The 23431-nt window shown below is 50.1% G+C and overlaps 1 protein-coding gene across 1 annotated transcript in view; it reads left to right on the forward strand.

Moving 5' to 3' along the window:
* The window catches only part of LOC139262807 (zinc-binding protein A33-like), a 55234-nt gene extending 33463 nt beyond the window's left edge, over positions 1-21771 (forward strand). The window contains exon 4 of the mRNA XM_070877960.1: positions 21697-21771. Within this exon, the coding sequence (XP_070734061.1) occupies positions 21697-21771 (75 nt within the window). The remainder of the gene's footprint in view (positions 1-21696) is intronic.
* The last annotated feature ends 1660 nt before the right edge of the window (positions 21772-23431 follow it).

Consider the following 23431-nt stretch of genomic DNA (forward strand, 5'->3'; position numbering starts at 1 on the left):
CATGTGATGCGTTGTCATATGGCGTCGGGTGTGTATTGCAACAAGCTGATGATTTCAGGAAACTGCAACCGGTTGCTTATGCATCCAGGAGTCTGTCTAAGGCTGAGAGAGCCTACAACATGATTGAAAAAGAAGCGTTAGCGTGTGTCTATGGGGTAAAGAAAATGCATCAATAGCTGTTTGGGCTAAAATTCGAATTTGAAACTGACCATATGCCATTTATATCCCTGTTTTCCGAGAGTAAAGGGATAAATACCAACGCATCGGCCCGCATTCAGAGATGGGCGCTCACGTTGTCCGCATACAACTGCGCCATCCACCACAGGCCAGGCACCGAAAACTGCGCCGATGCTCTCAATAGGCTGCCATTGCCCATCACGGGGGTGGAAATGGCGCAGCCTGCAGATCTAGCCATGGTTATGGAAGCATTTGAGAGTGAGAAATCACCCGTCACTGCCCGGCAGATCAAAACCTGGACAAGCCAGGACCCCTTATTATCTCCAGTCAAAAGCTGTGTGCTTCACGGGAGCTGGTCCAGTGTCCCAGTGGAAATGCAGGAAGAGATAAAGCTGTTCCAGCGGCGCAAAGATGAAATGTCTATACAGGCAGACTGCCTTCTGTGGGGCAATCGAGTAGTGGTCCCCAAGAAGGGCAGAGACACCTTCATCAATGACCTCCACAGTACCCATCCAGGCATCGTAATGATGAAAGCGATAGCCAGATCCCACTTGTGGTGGCCCGGTATCGATGCGGACTTAGAGTCCTGCGTTCACAGATGTAATACATGCTCGCAGTTAAGCAATGTACCCAGGGAGGCGCCGCTAAGTTTATGGTCTTGGCCCTCCAAACCGTGGTCTAGGGTACACGTCAACTATGCAGGCCCGTTCTTGGGTAAAATGTTCCTTGTGGTTGTAGACTCATACTCCAAGTGGATTGAATGTGAGATAATGTCGGCTAGCACGTCCGCTGCCACCACTGAAAGCCTGCGGGCCATGTTTGCCACACACGGCTTACCCGATGTCCTGGTGAGCGACAATGGGTCATGTTTTACCAGTACTGAGTTCAAAGAATTCATGACCCGTAACGGGATCAAACATGTCACATCTGTCCTGTTTAAACCAGCATCCAATGGTCAGGCAGAGAGAGCAGTGCAAACCATCAAGCAAGGCTTGAAGAGGATAACTGAAGGCTCACTGCAGACTCGCCTATCCCGAGTCCTGCTTAGCTACCACACGAGACCACACTCACTCACTGGGATCCCACCTGCTGAACTGCTCATGAAAAGAGCACTTAAGACAAGGCTCTCGTTAGTTCACCCTGACCTACATGAACAGGTAGAGAGCAGGCGGCTTCAACAAAGTGCATACCATGATAGCGCAAATGTGTCACGCGAGATTGAAGTCAATGATCCTGTATTTGTATTGAATTATGGACACGGTCCCAAGTGGCTTCCCGGCACTGTCGTGGCCAAAGAGGGGAGCAGAGTGTTTCGGGTCAAACTTTCAAATGGACTCATTCACCAGAAACACTTGGACCAAATCAAACTCAGATTCACGGACTATCCTGAGCAACCCACTTGGACCCTACCTTTTTTGATCCCCCAACACACACACCAGTGGCAACCGACACCAAGGTTGACCACGAAGCAGAACCCATCATCCACAGCAGCCCAGCAGGGCCCAACACACCAGGCAGCCCAGCAAGGCCAGCTGCACAGCAGCCCAGCGAGGGCCCAACAAGTGATTCAACAACATCAGCTTTCACACCGAGACAATCAACCAGGGCAAGAAGGGCCCCAGATCAACTCACATTGTAAATAGTTACACGATTGACTTTGGGTAGGGGGAGTGTTGTTATATATGTAAACTTGTATTTACTCTGTACAGCCACCAGAGGGCTCATTCACTGGAGTCCCAAGGGATCCCACAATCCCTTGGCAGCACAGGTATTTAAGGAGGCCTCACAGGTTGGAGAGGCACTCTGGGGACCTGCGATAAAAGACTAAGGTCAAACTTTACTTTGAGCTCACAGTGTTCAGTCTGACTCTTTCTCCATACACAACAGAAAGTGTTTCCAGTGGCAGGAGGGTTGGTAACCAGAGCGACACAGATTTAAGGCGATCGGCAAAAGACGAGAGGGGGAGATGAGGAGAATGTTTTTACGCAGCGAGTTGCTGTGATCGGGAACGCGCTGCCTGAAAGACAGATTGAAAAGTATTTTTCAACGGGAGTTGGATAAATACTTGAAGCGGGAGAATTAGCCGGGCTGTGGGGAAAGAGCGGGGGGAGTGGGACTGATTGGATCGCTCTGTCACAGAGCCGGCACAGGCTCGATGGGCCCAATGGCTTCCCTCTGTCCTGTAAGATTCTGTGATTCTATCTCAACCGAAATGAGTGCGAATTCTTTTAGTTTGAATAGTCGAGTTCAGAGATATAGAGGCATAGAGTACAAAAGCAAGGAAGTTATGATGAGCCTTAATAAAACACTGGTTCGGCCTCAACGGGAGTATTGTGTCCAATTCTGGGCACCACACTTTAGGAAGGATGTGAAGGCCTGGGAGAGGGTGCAGAGGAGATTTACGAGAATGGTTCCAGGGATGAGGGACTTCAGTGACGTGGGTAGACTGGAGAAGCTGGGGTTGTTCTCCTTGAAGAGGTTCAGCTTGGCCCGAATCATATTCGAGAGGAGAATCTCCTCATTCCATTTTCAGAGGCGAGGTGTGTGTGGGGAGGTTTGAAAGGCGGTGTGAGTGCGGTTCGAGGCTGGGTGCAGCTGGGATCCGGGAGCTTTGGAGCAGAGTAGAATCTTGCCAGTGGATGAGCTCGTCCTGCCCACGGCCGCTACCTGCTCCAGATATTGGCAGGGGGCACGCAGGCGGGACAGAGAGAGGCGGCTGTGTGTGTGTGTGTGTGTGTGAGGGAGCAGGGTTAGAGGATGCAGGGCTCTCGATATCAGTCTGCAATATCGAGGCCCAAAGGCACGGTCTTGGCATAGAAACATAGAAACGTAGAAAATAGGTGCAGGATCAGGCCATTCGGCCCTTTCAGTAGCCCATTCCTGCTTTCTCTCCACACAACCCTTGATCCCTTTAGCTGTAAGGGCCACATCTAACTCCCTTTTGAATATACCTAACGAACTGGCCTCAACAACTTTCTGTGGCAGGGAATTCCACGGGTTCACAACTTTCTGGGTGAAGAAGTTTCTCCTCATCTCGGTCCTAAATGGCTTACCCCTTATCCTTAGACTGTGTCCCCTGGTTCTGGACTTCCCCAACATCGGGAACATTCTTCCCGCATCTAACCTGTCCAGTCCCGTCAGAATTTTATATGTTTCTATGAGATCCCCTCTCATTCTTCTAAACTCCAGTGAATACAGGCCCAGTCGATCCAATCTCTCCTCATATGTCAGTCCCGCCATCCCGGGAATCAGTCTGGTGAACCTTCGCTGCACTCCCTCAATAGCAAGAATGTCCTTCCTCAGATTAGGAGACCAAAACTGCACATAATACTCAAGGTGCAGGAATAGGCCATTCGGCCCTTCGAGCCTGCACCGCCATTTAATATGATCATGGCTGATCAATATGATGCATGTGACCAATTTGTAGCCAGAATTGTGGGTTTTTTCCCGCAAACTGTGCAACGGGGGTGGAGTGTGCTCCTTCCGTGTTTTTCCTCTCTCTCTCTCTCGTTTGTTTTTCTGTCGGAGCATCCTCTGGGACATGGTCTGTGTACAGTCAGGAAGCGCTTGTTGTTTCTCTCAGTCATCCTTTGGGGTCAGGAGGTTAGGAAACAGATCAGGGACCCAATAAACGTATCCGCACGCAGCACAAACAGCCCCTGCACACTGGGGCTAGCGGGGGGGGGGGGGGTGGGGTGGGATCGCTGCTTTGTACACTGCAGGCCACGTCTTCCTTTGTCATTGCATAAATACTGGGGCGGGGGCTATGACGGCCACCTTCCGAGCCCATTGGGAACAGAAAGCTCGATGAATAATCCAGAGAATTCAATCCTGCCACGGCCGACTGCGAATTTCATAGAAAGAAAGACTTGCATTTATATAGCGCCTTTCGCGACCGCCAGACGTCTTCACGCTTTACAGCAAATGAAGCACTTTTGGAGTGTCACTGTGGTAATGTAGCAACCGCAGCAGGCAATTTGCGCACAGCAAGCTCCCACAAACAACGATGTGATAATGACCAGATAATCTGTTTTAATGATGTAGATTGAGGGATAAATATTGGCCCCAGGACACCGGGGAGAACTCCCCTGCTCTTCTTCGAAATAGTGCCATGGAATCTTTTACATCCACACGAGAGGGCAGACAGGGCCTCGGTTTAACGTCTCATCCGAAAGACCTCACCTCCGACAGTGCAGCGCTCCCTCAGTACTGCCCCTCCGACAGTCCGGCGCTCCCTCAGTACTGACCCTCCGACAGTGCGGCACTCCCTCAGTACTGCCCCTCCAACAGTGCGGCGCTCCCTCAGTACTGCCCCTCCGACAGTGCGGCACTCCCTCAGTACTGCCCCTCCGACAGTCCGGCGCTCCCTCAGTACTGCCCCTCTGACAGTGCGGCACTCCCTCAGTACTGCCCCTCCGACAGTGCGGCGCTCCCTCAGTACTGCCCCTCCAACAGTCCGGCGCTCCCTCAGTACTGCCCCTCCGACAGTGCGGCGCTCCCTCAGTACTGCCCCTCCGACAGTGCAGCACTCCCTCAGTGTTGCCCCTCCGACAGTCCGGCGCATCCCTCAGTACTGCCCCTCTGACAGTGCGGCACTCCCTCAGTACTGCCCCTCCGACAGTGCGGCGCTCCCTCAGTACTGCCCCTCCAACAGTGCGGCACTCCCTCAGTACTGCCCCTCCGACAGTGCGGCGCTCCCTCAGTACTGCCCCTCCAACAGTGCAGCACTCCCTCAGTACTGCCCTTCCGACAGTGCGGCCCTCCCTCAGTACTGCCCCTCCAACAATGCAGCACTCCCTCAGTACTGCCCCTCCAACAATGCAGCACTCCCTCAGTACTGCCCCTCCGACAGTGCAGTGCTCCCTCAGTGCTGCCCCTCCGACAGTATGGCACTCCCTCAGTACTGCCCCTCCAACAGTGCAGGGCTCCCTCAATACAGCCCCTCTGACAGTGCAGTGCTCCCTCAGTACTGCCCCTCCAACAGTGCAGGGCTCCCTCAGTACTGTTCCTCCAACAGTGCAGGGCTCCCTCAGTACTGCCCCTCCGACAGTGCAGCACTCCCTCAGTACTGTCCCTCCGACAGTGCGGCGCTCCCTCAGTACTGCCCCTCCGACAGTGCAGCACTCCCTCAGTACTGTCCCTCCGACAGTGCGGCGCTCCCTCAGTACTGCCCCTCCGACAGTGCAGCACTCCCTCAGTACTGTCCCTCCGACATTGCGGCGCTCCCTCAGTACTGTCCCTCCGACAGTGCGGCGCTCCCTCAGTACTGTCCCTCCGACAGTGCACTGGGAGAGACAGCCTAGATTTCTGTGCTCGAGTCTCTAGAGTGGGACTTGAACCCACAACCTTCTGACTCAGAGTGCTACTCACTGAGCCGCAGCTGACACTTAATAGAATGATGCGTATAAGATTCTGAGGGGGCTCGACAGGGTGGATGTAGAGAGGATAATTCCCCAGGCTGGGGAATCTAGAACTAGCGGTCACAGTCTCAGGATAAGGGGTCGCCCATTTAGAACTGAGATGAGGAGGAATTTCTTCTCTCAGGGGGTTGTAAATCTGTGGAATTCTCTGCCCCAGAGAGCTGTGGAGGCTGGGTCATTGAATATATTTAAGGTGGAGATAGACAGATTTTTGAGCGATAAGGGAGTGAAGGGTTATGGGGAGCGGGCAGGGAAGTGGAGCTGAGTCCATGATCAGATCAGCCATGATCTTATTGAATGGCGGAGCAGGCTCGAGGGGCTGAATGGCCGACTCCTGCTCCTATTTCTGATGTTCTTATATATTCAGGGCTGGTCCCTCACTGACTGAGACAGAAGGTGAAACAGAAGTTTGTTTGTGGGTGTTGGCAGACTATTAAGCCATGGGAGCGTTACTTTCCCTGTGTCCCCACTGCGAACTGCCTTGCACCGGGTAAGATTGAAGCTAAGAGCTCACTGAGTGGGGGAACCGTGGGCACTGAACCCCCCTCCCTCCCCCCACCCCACTCTGTCTATCGCCCCATGATGCAGCAACCCTGAGCGTGGCTGTTGAGAAGGAGACTAGGCTAAGAACATAAGAACATAAGAACATAAAAATTAGGAACAGGAGTAGGCCATCTAGCCCCTCGAGCCTGCTCTGCCATTCAACAAGATCATGGCTGATCTGGCCGTGGACTCAGCTCCACTTACCCGCCTGCTCCCCATAACCCTTAATTCCCTTATTGGTTAAAAATCTATCTATCTGTGACTTGAATACATTCAATGAGCTAGCCTCAACTGCTTCCTTGGGCAGAGAATTCCACAGATTCACAACCCTCTGGGAGAAGAAATTCCTTCTCAACTCGGTTTTAAATTGGCTCCCCCGTATTTTAAGGCTGTGCCCCCTAGTTCTAACTAGGATCGGACCAAGAGGTAAGTGAGTGACACATCCTGGAATGAAAGAGTTAAAAGCGTGAGGCGTGTACGTCCGAGTCCCTGGATATATCAGCGAGATGCGCTGTGCGTTGTGTCAAGTCACCTGAATGAAAGAATGAGTAATTGCGCGGACAATGGTGTACAGGACATCCTACTGCGAGGACACAGGGACAGGCTGTGTCCTTGCACAGGACCTTCAAAGGACCACTTCCCGCTTTGTTCCGGCAGCTAACAGCAGAAAGGCACCTCCCCCATCTGATTTTCCTCCTCGGTTATTTTTAAGCCCCTGAGCAAGGAGGGCGGGAGGGACGGAGTCGTTTCTGGGAAGGTCCGTAGAAAATTATCCACAGTGAAGTTGCTGGGAATGACATGGAAATTACAACAGTGACTGCCCGACCCAACTACTCTTAGCTTCTTGCAGACTCAACTGGTGTTGAAACTTTTTCAATGACTCACAGAATCTTACAGCACAGGACGCGGCCATTCGGCCCATCGTTCCTGTGCCGGCTCTGTGCCAGAGCGATCCAATCAGTCCCACTCCCCCCGCTCTTTCCCCACAGCCCGGCATATTTCTCCCGTCCAAATATTTGTCCAATTCCCATTTGAAAGTTACTATTGAATCTGCTCCCACCGCCCTATCAGGCAGCAAGTTCCAGATCACAATAACTCGCTGCGTAAAAACATTCTCCTCATCTCCCCCTCTGGTCCTTTTGTCAATCATCTTAAATCCGTGTCCCTCTGGTTACCAAGCCTCCTGCCCCCAGGAACAGTGTCTCCTTATTCACTCTATCAAAACTCCTCGTGATTTTGAACACCTCTATTAAATCTCCCCTTAACCTTCTCTGCTCTAAGGAGAACAACCCCAGCTTCTCCAGTCTATCCACATAACTGAGGTCTCTCATCCCTGGAACCATTCCCATAAACCCCCTCTGCGCCCTCTCCCAGGCCGTGAGATCCTTCCTACAGTGCGGGGCCCAGAATTGGACACAATACTCCAGCTGGGGCCTAACCAATGATTTCGAAAGGTTTAGCATAATTTCCTTGCTTTTATACTCTATGTCTCTATTTATGAAGCCCAGGGTCCCATTTGATTTTTTAACAGACTTCTCAACCTGCCCTGCCACCTTCAAAGATTTGTGTACATATACCCCGGGTCTCTCTGTTCCTGCACCCCCTTTAAAATTGTTCCAATATCTCCACTCCTCATTCTTTCAACCAAAATGTATCACTTCCACTTCTCTGAGTTAAATTTTATCTGCCTCGTGTCCGTCCATTTCACCAGCCTGTCTGTGTCCTCCTGAACTCCGCCCCTGCCTCAGCTCATCCGCTGCTGAAGCCCTCATCTGTGCCTTTGTTACCTCTAGACTTGACTATTCCAACACACTCCTGGCCGGCCTCCCACATTCTACCCGATGTAAACTAGAGGTGATCCAAAACTCGGCTGTCCCGTGTCCTAACTTGCACCCAGTCCCGCTCACCCATCACTCCCTGTGCTCACTGCCCCGTGTCCTAACTCGCATCGAGTCCCGCTCACCCATCACCCCCTGTGCTCGCTGCCCCGTGTCCTAACTCGCACCGAGTCCCGCTCACCCATCACCCCCTGTGCTCGCTGCCCCGTGTCCTAACTCGCATTGAGTCCCGCTCACCCATCACCCTCTGTGCTCGCTGCCCCGTGTCCTAACTCGCACCAAGTCCCACTCACCCATCACCCCCTGTGCTCACTGCCCCGTGTCCTAACTCGCACCGAGTCCCGCTCACCCATCACCCCCTGTGCTCGCTGCCCCGTGTCCTAACTCACACCCAGTCCCACTCACCCATCACCCCCTGTGCTCGCTGCCCCGTGTCCTAACTCGCATTGAGTCCCGCTCACCCATCACCCTCTGTGCTCGCTGCCCCGTGTCCTAACTCGCATTGAGTCCCGCTCACCCATCACCCTCTGTGCTCGCTGCCCCGTGTCCTAACTCGCACCAAGTCCCACTCACCCATCACCCCCTGTGCTCACTGCCCCGTGTCCTAACTCGCACCGAGTCCCGCTCACCCATCACCCCCTGTGCTCGCTGCCCCGTGTCCTAACTCACACCCAGTCCCACTCACCCATCACCCCCTGTGCTCGCTGCCCCGTGTCCTAACTCACACCGAGTCCCACTCACCCATCACCCCCTGTGCTCGCTGCCCCGTGTCCTAACTCGCATCGAGTCCTGCTCACCCATCATCATCAATCAACCATAGGCAGTCTCTTGGGATTGAGGAAGACTTGCTTCCACTCCTGAAGTGAGTTCTTTGGTGGCTGAACAAATACGAGAGCCACAGACTCTATCACAGGTGGGACAGATAGTCGTTGAGGGGAGGGGTGGGTGGGACTCGATTGCCGCACGCCCTTTCGGCATTGAGACTCGAGGTGCTCAGCGCCCTCCCGGATGCACTTACTCCATTTAGGGCGGTCTTGGGCCAAGGACTCCCAGATGTCGGTGGGGATGTTGCACTTTATCAGGGAGGCTTTGAGGGTGTCCTTGTAACGTTTCCTCTGCCCACCTGGGGCTCGTTTGCTGCGAAGGAGTTCCGAGTAGAGCCTGCACCACCATTCAATATGATCATGGCTGATCATGTAACTTCAGTACCCCATTCCTGCTTTCTCTCTATACCCCTTGATCCTTTTAGCTGTAAGGGCCATATCTAACTCCCCTTTGAATATATCTAATGAACTGGCCTCAACAACTCTCTGTGGTAGAGAATTCCACAGGTTCACCACTCTCTGGGTGAAGAAGTTTCTCCTCATCTCAGTCCTAAATGGCTTACCCCTTATCCTTAGACTGTGACCCCTGGTTCTGGACTTCCCCAACATCGGGAACATTCTTCCTGCAGCTAACCTGTCCAATCCCGTCAGAATTCTATATGTTTCTATGAGATCCCCTCTCATTCTTCTAAATTCCAATGAATATAAGCCTAGTCGATCCAATCTTTCTTCATATGTCAGTCCAGCCATCCCGGGAATCAGCCTGATGAACCTTCGCTGCGCTCCCTCAATAGCAAGAATGAACTTCCTTAGATTAGGAGACCAAAACTGAACACAATATTCCAGGTGAGGCCTCACCAAGGCCCTGTACAACTGCAGTAAGACCTCCCTGCTCCTATACTCAAATCCCCTCGCTATGAAGGCCAACATGCCATTTGCCTTCTTCACCACCTGTTGTACCTGCATGCCAACTTTCAATGACTGATGTACCATGACACCCAGGTCTCGTTGCACCTCTCTTTTCTTAATCTCTCACCATTCAGATAATAATCTGCCTTCCTGTTTTTGCCAACTAAGTCGATAACCTCACATTTATCTACATTATACTGCATCTGCCATGCATTTGCCCACTCATCTAACCTGTCCAAGTCACCCTGCAGCCTCTTAGCATCCTCCTCACAGCTCACACCGCCACCCAGCTTAGTGTCATCTGCAAACTTAGAGATATTACATTCAATTCTTTCGTCTAAATCATTAATGTATATTGTAAAGAGCTGGGGTCCCAGCACTGAACCTTGCGGTACCCCACTAGTCACTGCCTACCATTCTGAAAAGGACACGTTTATTCCTACTCTTTGCTTCCTGTCTGCCAAACAGTTCTCTATCCACATCAGTACATTACCCCCAATACGATGTGCTTTGATTTTGCAACCAATCTCTTGTGTGGGACCTTATCAAAAGCCTTTTGAAAGTCCAACTACACCACATCCACTGGTTCTCCCTTGTCCACTCTACTAGTTACATCCTCAACAAATTCTAGAAGATTTGTCAAGCATGATTTCCCTTTCATAAATCCATGCTGACTTGGACCGATCCTAACACTGCTTTCAAAATGCGCTGCTATTACATCTTTAATAATTGATTCCAACATTTTCCTCACCACCGATGTCAGGCTAACCGGTCTGACATCGGTAGTGGGGAATATGTTGGAATCCTCTGACTGCTCTTGGCCGTGGGCTCTACCACGTTTTGCTGCCGTGAATCCATTTCCAGTGCCTCTGGCTGAGAAATTCTCCCTGACTATCTTGGTCTCCCCTGAGACCACCTCGCAGTATCCTGCGGTTCCCGTTACTCGGGCTTCTCTCTGTGGCTACCCTATTTGACCCGAGACTACTCCGTCCGGCCTGTCAGAGACTGTTCCTCTCCTGGTCCCCTAGTCGCCTTTGGAACAGCCTTGAGACCTCTGTTCGCAGTCTACCCGCGACTACCTTTTGGCTTCTCTCCGTGTCTACCCCAGCCGACCCAAGACTGTTTCCTTCCTCTGCTGGCTGCCCTAGCTGCCCCTGAGAGGATAACTTTTTGACCACCTTCGCCAACCTTAACCAAGCTTCCCTCTTGCCCTGGGTTTGTGTCCATGATTCTATTCCCAATGCCGAGGTCCTACCGCGGTCGCCAATTACTGTAGGGTGTTTGTTGTTTATTGTTAGACCTCGGAACTTATAGTGGGGAAAGGACAACATGTGACACAAAATTTTAGGCTTAACCTAGTGTCCGTTTTATTACACAACAAAAAACTGACTAAAAGTGACAGGACTAAACTGCTGAGAGAAATTGACTTTAGACATACAATCACCATTCCTGGCTGTAGCTATGGTAGGTTCGTGGTCATTGGTTCCATGACCGGTTGGTTCTTCTGTCTGTTCTCTGCAGCTTCTTGCTGTTTCTTCTTGTGTCCTTCCTCCTGCTTCTGCTTTCTTCCCGTGTTCTCTGCTCTTGTGGCCTGTCTGTGTCTGTATATTTATATCCAGGTTTTGAATACGTTTCCCACTCTGACGAAATTCGATTATTGATCCATTTAACTGTTTGGTGATGAGATTGAATTGCTCCTGATTTGAGTGCAGAGTTTGACAATGCAAAAGATATTTCCATATGCTGAAATGCTGTTAGCCCCCAAAATTTGCACCTTGTGGGGGGGTCCTTTGTTGTTACAGACTCGATGTCTCTAGTGGCTGTTTCCACACTCTGGTCAATCAAGTTCGGGGCCTCAAGTAACATTCCATTGTTGTTATGCACGAAGTTATGCATGAAGTCAGGTTGTTTTTGGTTCCTGAACACTTGTTTAATTCCAAATGACCAGTTTAATTCCAAAGCTTGTATCAATCAACTTTTAGTTCATGGTCTGTGTTTTTTCTGAAGATTAGTAACCTTACAATACTTAACTTTTTGAAGAAATAAGCAAAATGGAAAATGAGGAGGGGTAGCCCTGATAATAAAGGATGGGATAAAGAGAGTAGAGAGAAAGGATCTTGGCTTGAAAAATTAAGATGTAGAATTAGTTTGGGTGGAGCTAAGAAACAGCAAGGGGCAGAAAACATAGGTGGGAGTTGTTTATAGGCCCCCAAACAGTAATTGTAATGTAGGGCAGAGTATAAATCAGGGAATTAGAGGCATGTGTAACGAGGGTAACACAGTAATCATGGGGTCTTTAATCTACATATAGACTGGGCAAACCAAATTTGCAGTAATAGTGTGGAGGATGTGTTCATGGAATGTATACATAGTTTTCTAGACCAATATGTTGAAGGAACCAACTATGGAACAGGCTATTTTAGATCTAATATTGTGCAATGAGAGAGGGTTAATTAATAACCTTGTAATAAAGGGACCTTTGGGGAAGAGTGGTTTAGACAGGTTAGATGCAGGAAGAATGTTCCCAATGTTGGGGAAGTCCAGAACCAGGGGTCACAGTCTAAGGATAAGGGGTAAGCCATTTAGGACCGAGATGAGGAGAAACTTCTTCACCCAGAGAGTGGTGAACCTGTGGAATTCTCTACCACAGAAAGTTGTTGAGGCCAATTCACTAAATATATTCAAAAAGGAGTTAGATGTAGTCCTTACTACTAGGGGGATCAAGGGGTATGGCAGGAATGGGGTACTGAAGTTGCATATTCAGCCATGAACACATTGAATGGCGGTGCAGGCTCGAAGGGCCGAATGGCCTACTCCTGTACCTATTTTCTATGTTTCTATGTTTCTATAATATGATAGAATTTTATACTGAGTTTGAAAGTGATTGAGTTAAGTCCAAAATAGGGTCTTAAATCTAAACAAAGCAAATTCCGTAAGTATAAGGAGCAAGTTGGCTAAGGTAGATTGGGAAACTACATTAAAAGATATGATGGGAGACAAGCAATGGCTAGCATTTAAAGAATTAATACATCATTTACAACAAATATACATTCCTTTTATGGCACAAAAACCCCACAATAAAAGGGGTCCAACCATGGCTAGCAAGAGAAGTTAAAAATCGTATTAGATCAAAGGAAGAGGCTTAAAATGTTTCCAAAAAGAGCAGTAAGCCCGAGGATTGGGAGGATTTTAGAATTCAGCAAAGGAGGACCAAGAAATTGATACTGAAAGAAAAAAAAATGAGTAAATTAGCGAGAGACATAAAAACAGATTGTAAATGTTTCTATAGGTATGTAAATAGGATGAGATTAGTGAAAGTAAATGTGGGCCCATTAGAGGCAGGGACAGGAGAAATTACAGGGGGCAGTAAGGACATGGCAGGGAGACTAAACAAATACTTTGTATCTGTCTTCACGGTAGAAGACACAAAAAACATTCTGGAAATAATGGGGAACCAAGGATCTGGAGAGAATGAGGAACTTAAAGGAATCATTGTATGTAAAGACATAGTACTGGAGAAATTAATGGGACTAAGCGGCAACAAATCACCTGGACCCGACGACCTGCATCCTAGGGTTTTAAAACAAGACGCTGCAGATATAGTGGATGCACTGGAATTAATCTTCCAGAATTCTCCAGATTCTAGAACAGCCCCCCAGGATTGGAAGGTAGGAAACATAACCCCGCTGTTTAAGAAAAGAGGGAGGGAAAATACAGGGACTTTCGGCCAGCTAGCCTGACATCAGTCGTAGGCAAAATGCTAGAAACTATTATTAGGGACATTGTAACAGAGCACTTAGAAAATCGTAATATGTTAAAGCATTGTCAACATGGTTTGATGAAAGGGAAATCGTGTTTGACAAAGAGAATTTTGAAGATGTAACTAATATGATGGAATAGGGGTTCTAAATTAAAAAGCAGAACCACAAAGGTAATAATCTCTGGATTAATACCTGAGCCACGAGCAAATTTGCATAGAGTAAATAAGGTCAGAGAGTTAAACACATGGCTCAAAGACTGGTGTGGGAGAAATGGGTTTTTGTTCGTGGGACACTGACACCAGTACTGGGGTAAGAGGGAGCTGTTCCATTGGGATGGGCTCCACTTAGACCGTGCTGGGACTAGGGTCCTGGTGAATCGAATAACTCGGGCTGTAGAGAGGGCTTTAAACTAATTAGTTGGGAGGAGGATTTAGGTGAGCGAAAATTTAAAAAGTCAAAGAATAAGGAGAAGGCATTAGAGTAGGGTGGCACTGGAAGGAAATGAAAACCAGAGCGTGACAGGTGGGTTGTCACACCACGCTGACAGAGAGTAATTAACTGAGCCATGGGCCGGGGAGATGTGGCATTCCCTGCTGCCTACAGTGAGGTTCTTCACCAGCTGGTCCTCTTGGGGCACTTGGCCAAAGTACATTAAATTAAGACACAGCTTAGCGAAGCAGAAACAGATTGTGCTGGAGGGTTGGAGGAAGACCAATACAGCTAAGTCGCGGACAAGCACTGATGCATGTTTCTTGGAGATGTCTATCTTCTATTCAGCTTTTGTACTGACTCATGGCCCCGTGGTGAGTTCCAGAAAACCTCAGTCACCCTCCCCCGTGTCCTGTGCTGTTGTCTTCATACCAGAGCTAATTGAGTAACAGCTCGCTTGAGGAGAAACTGCATATGCAAACAGAAAATGCTGGAAACAGTCAGCGGGTCAGGCAGCGTCTGTGGAGAGAGAAACAGAGTTAACGTTTCAGGTCGATGACCCTTCGTAGAACTGGGAAAAGTTAGAGCTGTAACAGGTTTTTAAGCGAGTACAGGGGAGCAGAGGAAGGGGGCGGCGGGAGGGAGGAACAAAAGGGAAGGTCTGTGATAGGGTGGAAGGCAGCAGAGATTAGAGAGACAAAAGGGATGATGGTGCGAGGCAGAAGGAGATGGTAATGGGACAAGTTAAGGAACCAAAGATGAGTCTAGAGAGGGTGTAAATGGAGATGGCCAAATCATCAACTGCTGGCGTGGGAATGAGAGAGAAAAACAGAAAAAAAACAAAATATGGGCAGAGGTTACGCTCTGAAATTGTTGAACTTGATGTTGAGTCCAGAAGGCTGTAAAGGGCCTAAACGAAAGATGAAGTGATGTTCCTCGAGCTTGCGTTGAGCTCCGTTGGAACAGTGTACTGCATATCTTTTTTGTCTGCTTGTTCTTCTGATGCAAGTGACCCTGGTAAGGCTGGAACAGAGGAGGCTGAGCGGGGACTGATTGAGGTGTATAAAATTATGAGGGGCCTGGATAGAGTGGATAGGAAGGACCTGTTTCCGTAAGCAAAGGGTCAACAACCAGGGGGAAAATTTAAAGTAATTGGTAGAAGGATTAGAGGGGAGTTAAGGAGAACTTTCTTCACCCAGAGGGTGGTGGGGGTCTGGAACTCACGGCCTGAAAGGGTGGTAGAGGCAGAAACCATCCCCACATTTAAAAAGTATTTGGATGTGCACCTGAAAGTGCCGTAACCCACAGGGCTACGGACCGAGAGCTGGAAAGTGGGATTAGGCTGGGTAGCTCTTTGTCGGCCGGCGCGGACACAATGGGCCGAATGGCCTTCCGTGCTGTAAATCTTGATGATTCTGTGATTTATTGCCCATCCCTAGTTGTCCTGAGGCATTAAGGAGGGTCATTCTAACCTGCCTGGCCAGGAGGGAATCCCAGGGGATTGGGTGGAACCCTGGTTTGTTCCCAGCCCAATATTGTTCGCCACTGACTTCAGTGGGGAGAGAGGTCGTGGGGACTGGGAAGGGGGGGGCGGGAGGGGGCTGTGTGGGTGGGGGCGGTGCGGGGTGGGGGGGCAGTTGGGGGGGGGGAGTGGTGCGGATTGTGCGGGGGGCGGGGTGTAGGCTGGGGGGGATTGTGGGTGGGGGCGGTGTGGGGGGGGAAGGGGGGATTTTGGGTGGGGCCAGGGTGGGGGGGATTGTGGGTGGGGGCAGTGTGGGGGGGGAATGGGGGATTGTGGGTGGGGCCAGGGTGTGGGGGATTGTGGGTAGGGGCGGTGCGGGGTGGGGGGGATTGTGGGTGGGGCCGGTGCGGGGGGGGGGTGTCGGTGGCGGTGCGGGGGTTCACCAGCGTTGCACCCCATCCTGTCAGTTTCGCGATGGGCGGGTCAGGTTAGAAATTCCCGCTGACAGCCACCCTCGCAGTGTGGGCCTGGAGTCACGTGTAGGACCAGACCGGCTGAGGACGGCAGGATTCCCTCCCTGAGGGACATCAGTGACCCGTCGGGTTTATAGTGAGCTCTGGAATTACACCCAGTGTCCGGCACAGACACAGCCCATTGGGCCCACCGCTCCGTGCCGGGGTTTATGCTCCACACCAGCCCCCTCCCACCCCTCTCCATCTCACCCCATCACCATATCCTTCTGTTCCTTTGTCCCCCATGTGTTTATCCAGCTTCCCCTTAAATGCATCGATACTATTCACCTCAACCCCTCCCTGTGGCAACGAGTTCCACATTCTCACCACTCTCTGGGTAAACACAGAAACATAGAAACATAGAAAATAGGTGCAGGAGTAGGCCATTCGGCCCTTCGAGCCTGCACCGCCATTCAATGAGTTCATGGCTGATCATTCCTTCAGTACCCCTTTCCTGCTTTCTCTCCATACCCCTTGATCCCTTTAGCCATAAGGGCCACATCTAACTCCCACTTGACTATATCCAATGAACTGGCATCAACACCTCTCTGCGTCAGGGAATTCCACAGGTCAACAACTCACTGAGTGAAGAAGTTTCTCCTCATCTCAGTCCTAAATGGCCTACCCCTTATCCTAAGACTATGTCCCCTGGTTCTGGATTTCCCCAACATCAAGAACATTCTTCCCGCATCTAACCCGTCAGAATCTTATATGTTTCTATGAGATCCCCTTTCATCCTTCTAAACTCCAGTGAATAAAGGCCCAGTTGATCCAGTCTCTCCTCATATGACAGTCCAGCCATCCCTGGAATCAGTCTGGTGAACTTTCGCTGCACTCTCTCAATAGCAAGAACGTCCTTCCTCAGACTAGGTGAACAAAACTGAACACAATATTCCAGGTGAGGCCTCACTAAGGCCCTGTACAACTTCAGTAAGACCTCCCTGCTCCTATATTCAAATCCCCTAGCTATGAAGGCCAACATACCATTTGCCTTCTTTACCGCCTGCTGTACCTGTATGCCCACTTTCAATGACTGATGAACCATGATACCCAGGTCTCGTTGCACCTCCTCTTTTTCTAGTTTGCCGCCATTCAGATAATATTCTGCCTTCGTGTTTTTGCCCCCAAAATGGATAACCTCACATTTATCCACATTATACTGCATCTGCCATGTATTTGCCCACTCACCTAACCTGTCCAAGTCACCGTGCAGCCTCTTAGTGTCCTCCTCATAGCTCACACCGCCACCCAGCTTAGTGTCATCTGCAAACTTGGAGATATTACATTCTATTCCTTCATCCAGATCATTAATGTATACTGTAAATAGCTGGGGTCCCAGCACTGAGCCCTGCGACACTCCACTAGTCACTGCCTGCCATTCTGAAAAGAACCTGTTTATTCCGACTCTCTGCTTCCTGTCTGCCAACCAGTTCTCTATCCACGTCAGTACATTACCCCAATACCATGTGTTTTAATTTTGCACACCAATCTCTTGTGCGGGACCTTGTCAAAAGCCTTTTGAAAGTCCAAATACACCACATCCACTCGTTCTCCCTTGTCCACTCTACGAGTTACATCCTCAAAAAATTCCAGAAAATTCATCAAGCATGATTTCCCTTTCATAAATCCATGCTGACTTGGACCGATCCTGTCACTGCTTTCCAAATAGGCTGCTATTTCATCCTTAATAATTGATTCCAACATTTTCCCCACTACTGATGTCAGGCTAACCGGTCTATAATTTCCCGTTTTCTCTCTCCCTCCTTTTTTAAAAAGTGGTGTTACATTAGCTACCCTCCAGTCCATAGGAACTGATCCAGAGTCGATAGACTGTTGGAAAATGATCACCAATGCATCCACTATTTCTCGGGCCACTTCCTTAAGTACTCTGGGATGCAGACTATCAGGACCCGGGGATTTATCAGCCTTCAATCCCATCAATTTCCCAAACACAATTTCCCGTCTAATAAGGATATCTTTCAGTTCCTCATATTCACTCGACCCTCTGTCCACTAGTACATTCGGAAGGTTATTTGTATCTTCCTTTGTGAAGACAGAACCGAAGTATTGGTTCAATTGGTCTGCCTTTTCTTTGTTCCCCATTATAAATTCACCTGAATCCGACTGCAAGGGACCCACGTTTGTCTTTACTAATCTTTTTCTCTTCACATATTTATAGAAGTTTTTGCAGTCAGTTTTTATGTTCCCTGAAAGCTTCCTTTCGTACTCTATTTTCCCCCTCCTAATTAAACCCTTAGTCCTCCTCTGTTGAATTCTAAATTTCTCCCAGTCCTCAGGTTTGTTGCTTTTTCTAGCCAATTTATATGCCTCTTTCTTGGTTTTAACACTATCCTTAATGTCTCTTGTTAGCCACGGTTGATCCACCTTTCCCATTTTATTTTTACTCCAGACAGGGATGTACAATTGCTGACGTTCATCCATGTGATCTTTAAAAGTTTGCCATTGCCCATCCACCGTCAACCCTCTGCCAGTCTATTCTAGCCAATTCACGCCTCATACCGTCGAAGTTACCTTTCCTTAAGTTCAGGACCCGAGTTTCCAAATTAACTTTTTCATTCTCCATCTTAAAGAAGTTTCTCCTGAATTCCCCATTGGGTTTATTACTGATTTTTGTATATTTATTCTTTAATTTACAAATACATGAGGTATGAGTGTGAAGAGAACCCTTGCCACAGTCGGTGATGCACAATGGAGACATCCCACATATGTTACCATAGCTGTGGTGTTGGGCATCGGGGTGTTACCATGGATACCTGTCACTGTGTCAGCTGTTGCTCAGTGGGCAGCACTCTCACCTCTGAGTTGGACGGTTGTGTATTCAAGTCGCACTGCAGAGACTTGAGCACAAAATCTAGGCTGACACTCCAGTGCAGTGCTGAGGGAGCGCTGCACTGTTGGAGGGGCAGTACTGAGGGAGTGCTGCACTGTCGGAGGGGCAGTACTGAGGGAGTGCTGCACTGTCGGAGGGACAGTACTGAGGGAGTGCTGCACTGTCGGAGGGGCAGTACTGAGGGAGCACCGCACTGTCAGAGGGGCAGTACTGAGGGAGCACTGCACTGTCGGAGGGACAGTACTGAGGGAGTGCTGCACTGTCGGAGGGGCAGTACTGAGGGAGTGCTGCACTGTCGGAGGGGCAGTACTGAGGGAGCACCGCACTGTCAGAGGGGCAGTACTGAGGGAGCACTGCACTGTCGGAGGGACAGTACTGAGGGAGTGCTGCACTGTCGGAGGGGCAGTACTGAGGGAGTGCTGCACTGTCGGAGGGGCAGTACTGAGGGAGCACTGCACTGTCAGAGGGACAGTACTGAGGGAGCGCTGCACTGTCAGAGCGGCAGTACTGAGGGAGCACTGCACTGTCGGAGGGACAGTACTGAGGGAGTGCTGCACTGTTAGAGGGGCAGTACTGAGGGAGTGCTGCACTGTCGGAGGGGCAGTACTGAGGGAGCGCAGCACTGTCGGAGGGGCAGTACTGAGGGAGTGCCACACTGTCGGAGGGGCAGTACTGAGGGAGCGCTGCACTGTCGCAGGGGTAGTACTGAGGGAGCGTTGCACTGTCCGAGGGCAGTACTGAGGGAGTGCTGCACTGTTGGAGGGGCAGTACTGAGGGAGTGCCACACTGTCGGAGGGGCAGTACTGCGGGAGCACAGCACTGTCGGAGGGGCAGTACTGAGGGAGCGCTGCACTGTCGGAGGGGCAGTACTGAGGGAGCACAGCACTGTCGGAGGGGCAGTACTGAGGGAGTGCCGCACTGTCGGAGGGGCAGTACTGAGGGAGCGCTGCACTGTCGGAGGGGCAGTACTGAGGGAGCACAGCACTGTCGGAGGGGCAGTACTGAGGGAGTGCTGCACTGTTGAAGCTGCTGTTTTTTGGATGGGGCGTTAAATTGAGGCCCCGTCTGCCCGCTCAGATTCAAGAAATCCCATGGCCACAATTTCGACGAAGAGCAGGGGAGTTATCCCCGGTGTCCTGGGGCCAATATTTATCCCTCAATCAACATCACTGAAACAGATTATCTGGTCATTACCACATTGCTGTTTGTGGGAGCTTGCTGTGCGCAAATTGGCTGCCGCGGTTCCCACATTACAACAGTGACCATAGTTCAGAAGTACTTCATTGGCTGTAAAGCGCTTTGGGACGTTCGGTAGCCGTGAAAGGCGCTATAGAAATGCAAGTGTCTCCTTTCCTTTTCCTTGCTAGAATATAACTCTTGAATAATACGAGGAGAAAAGGGACGTGAATATTTAGCAGCGGTCGCTCGCTGCCTGCTGCGGTTCGAGCACTGCCTCATTGGCTCAGGGTCAGCTCATTTACTGGGCTCAGTGGATCAGAAACAGGAGAATGTTTGCTTTCCCTCTCAGTGGGGAGTGGTATGTGTTCAAGTGCACAGTTAAATTCCCCGCAATGCTGAAATTCTTCAAATAATTTGTCGGAACGACGGAGCGGGTCAGTCAGCGCCGGAACGGGAAAGGACGGGTCAGCGATTCGGACAAGGATCTAGTGTCAGAGGTCATGTGGGACATGGTCAGGCCTGAAAGAGAAAGAATGTCAACGGGGTGAGCAGGAATTAACGGTTCGTGGGTGGGGTTGGAACTGAATAGTTTAAGAACATATGAAATAGGTGCAGGAGTAGGCCATTCGGCCCCTCGAGCCTGCACCGCCATTCAATGAGTTCATGGCTGAACATGCAACTTCAGTACCCCATTCCTGCTTTCTTGCCATACCCCTTGATCCCCCTAGTAGGAAGGACTTCATCTAACTCCTTTTTGAATATATTTAGTGAATTGGCCTCAACAACTTTCTGTGGTAGAGAATTCCACAGGTTCACCACTCTCTGGGTGAAGAAGTTTCTCCTCATCTCGGTCCTAAATGGCTTACCCCTTATCCTTAGACTGTGACCCCTGGTTCTGGACTTCCCCAACATCGGGAACATTCTTCCTGCATCTAACCTGTCCAGTCCCGTCAGAATTTTAAACGTTTCTATGAGATTCCCCTCTCGCCCGATCTCCATATCCCTTGGTTACACTATTTATAAGAGGAAGACTGAGGGAGGGGAGGATAGAATCACAGACTCGTACAGCTCCGACGGAGGCCCTTGGGCCCATCGTTCCTGTGCCCGCTCTGTGACAGAGCGATCCAATCAGTCCCACTCCCCCCGCTCTCTTCCCACAGCCCGGCAGCTTATTCCCTCTGAAGCTGTGAGATCCTGGGAAAGAATGAGTTGGAGTTGTTAGTGTCTGCTCTCCATATTATAAAAAGGATAAGGAGGCACTGGAGAAGGTTCAAAAATGATTCACAAACGATGATATCAGATCTGAGGCGATATACCTATCAGGAAATACTGAACAGGCTGGGGCTGTTTTCTCTGGAAAAGAGAAGGTTGAGGGGTGACCTGATAGAGGTCTTTGAGATTATGAAAGGGTTCGATAGGGTAGGCGTAGAAAAGATATTTCCCTGTGTGGGGGAGACCAGAACTGGGGACCATCAATATCAGACAGTCAGTAATAAACCCAATGGGGAATTCAGGAGAAACTTCTTTACCCAGAGAGCAGTGAGAATGTGGAACTCGCTGCCACAGGGAGGGGTTGAGGTGAATAGTATCGATGCATTTAAGGGGAAGCTGGATAAACACATGAGGGAGAAAGGAATAGAAGGATATGGTGATGGGGGGGGTGAGATGGAGAGGGGTGGGAGGGGGCTGGTGTGGAGCATAAACCCCGGCACGGAGCGGTGGGCCCAATGGCCTGTTTCTGTGCCGGACACTGGGGGCTGTGAGAGCCGCGGTGATGGTTGTCGATTTCAGCAACGTGAGAATGCGGAGGAGGAGGAGGAGGAGGAGGAGGAGGAGGAGGAGGAGGAGGAGACCTCCATCAGATGAGAACGTTTTCCTGGCAGAGACTCTCTCTCTCTCTCTCTCAGTCTCTGTCTCTCCCCGTCTCTGTCTCTCTCTCTCTCTCTCTCTCTGTCTCTCTCTCAGTCTCTGTCTCTCCCCGTCTCTGTCTCTCTCTCTCTCTCTCTCTCTCTCAGTCTCTGCCTCTCCCCGTCTCTGTCTCTCTCTCTCTCTCTGTCTCTCTCTCTCTCTCTTTCTCTCTCAGTCTCTGTCTCTCCCCGTCTCGGTCTCTCTCTCTCTCTCTCTCTCTGTCTCTCTCTCAGTCTCTGTCTCTCCCCGTCTCTGTCTCTCTCTCTCTCTCTCTCTCTCTCAGTCTCTGCCTCTCCCCGTCTCGGTCTCTCTCTCTCTCTCTCTCTCTCTCTCTCTCTCTCAGTCTCTGTCTCTCTCTCAGTCTCTGTCTCTCTCTCTCTCTCTGTCTCTCTCTCTGTCTCTCCCTGTCTCTCTCTCTCTCTCTCTGTGTTTCTCCCTGTCTCTCTCTCTCTCTGTGTCTCTGTGTCTCTCTCTCTGTCTCTCTCTCCCTCTGTCTCTGTCACTGCCTCTGTCACTCTCTGTCTCTGTTATGTATGTAAACATTGTAACTGTGTAAGACTTGCCACCAGAGGGCGCAACTGTTGGAGGCCCCAGGGTCACCTGCACACCTCGTGCAAGGGAGTATAAAAGGTTGCCTGCCATGCTGCTTAGACACTCTGGAGTTCTATTAAAGAGACTAAGGTCACAGCAGTTATAGCTCGCAGTACTCAGTACTCAGTCAGTACCCCATTCCTGCTTTCTCGCCATACCCCTTGATCCCCCTAGTAGGAAGGACTACATCTAACTCCTTTTTGAATATATTTAGTGAATTGGCCTCAACAACTTTCTGTGGTAGAGAATTCCACAGGTTCACCACTCTCTGGGTGAAGAAGTTTCTCCTCATCTCGGTCCTAAATGGCTTACCCCTTATCCTTAGACTGTGACCCCTGGTTCTGGACTTCCCCAACATTGAGAACATTCTTCCTGCATCTAACCTGTCTAAACCCGTCAGAATTTTAAACGTTTCCATGAGATCCCCTCTCATTCTTCTGAACTCCAGTGAATTCTCTACCACAGAAAGTTGTTGAGGCCAATTCACTAAATATATTCAAAAAGAAGTTAGATGAGGTCCTTACTACCAGAGGGATCAAGGGGTATGGTGAGAAAGCAGGAATGGGGTACTGAAGTTGAATGTGCAGCCATGAACTCATTGAATGGCGGTGCAGGCTAGAAGGGCCGAATGGCCTACTCCTGCACCTATTTTCTATGTTTCTATGTTTCTATGAATACAAGCCCAGTTGATCCTGTCTTTCTTGATATGTCAGTCCCGCCATCCCGGGAATCAGTCTGGTGAACCTTCGCTGCTCTCCCTCAATAGCAAGAATGTCCTTCCTCAAGTTAGGAGACCAAAATTGTACACGATACTCCAGGAGTGGCCTCACCAAGGCCCTGTACAACTGTAGTAACACCTCCCTGCCCCTGTAGTCAAATCCCCTCGCTATGAAGGCCAATATGCCATTTGCTTTCTTAACTGCCTGCTGTACCTGCATGCCAACCTTCAATGACTGATGTACCATGACACCCAGGTCTCGTTGCACCTCCCCGTTTCCTAATCTGTCACCATTCAGATAATAGTCTG

This window comes from Pristiophorus japonicus, chromosome 4 (genome assembly GCF_044704955.1).
Source record: "Pristiophorus japonicus isolate sPriJap1 chromosome 4, sPriJap1.hap1, whole genome shotgun sequence".
Lineage (NCBI taxonomy): Eukaryota > Metazoa > Chordata > Chondrichthyes > Pristiophoridae > Pristiophorus > Pristiophorus japonicus.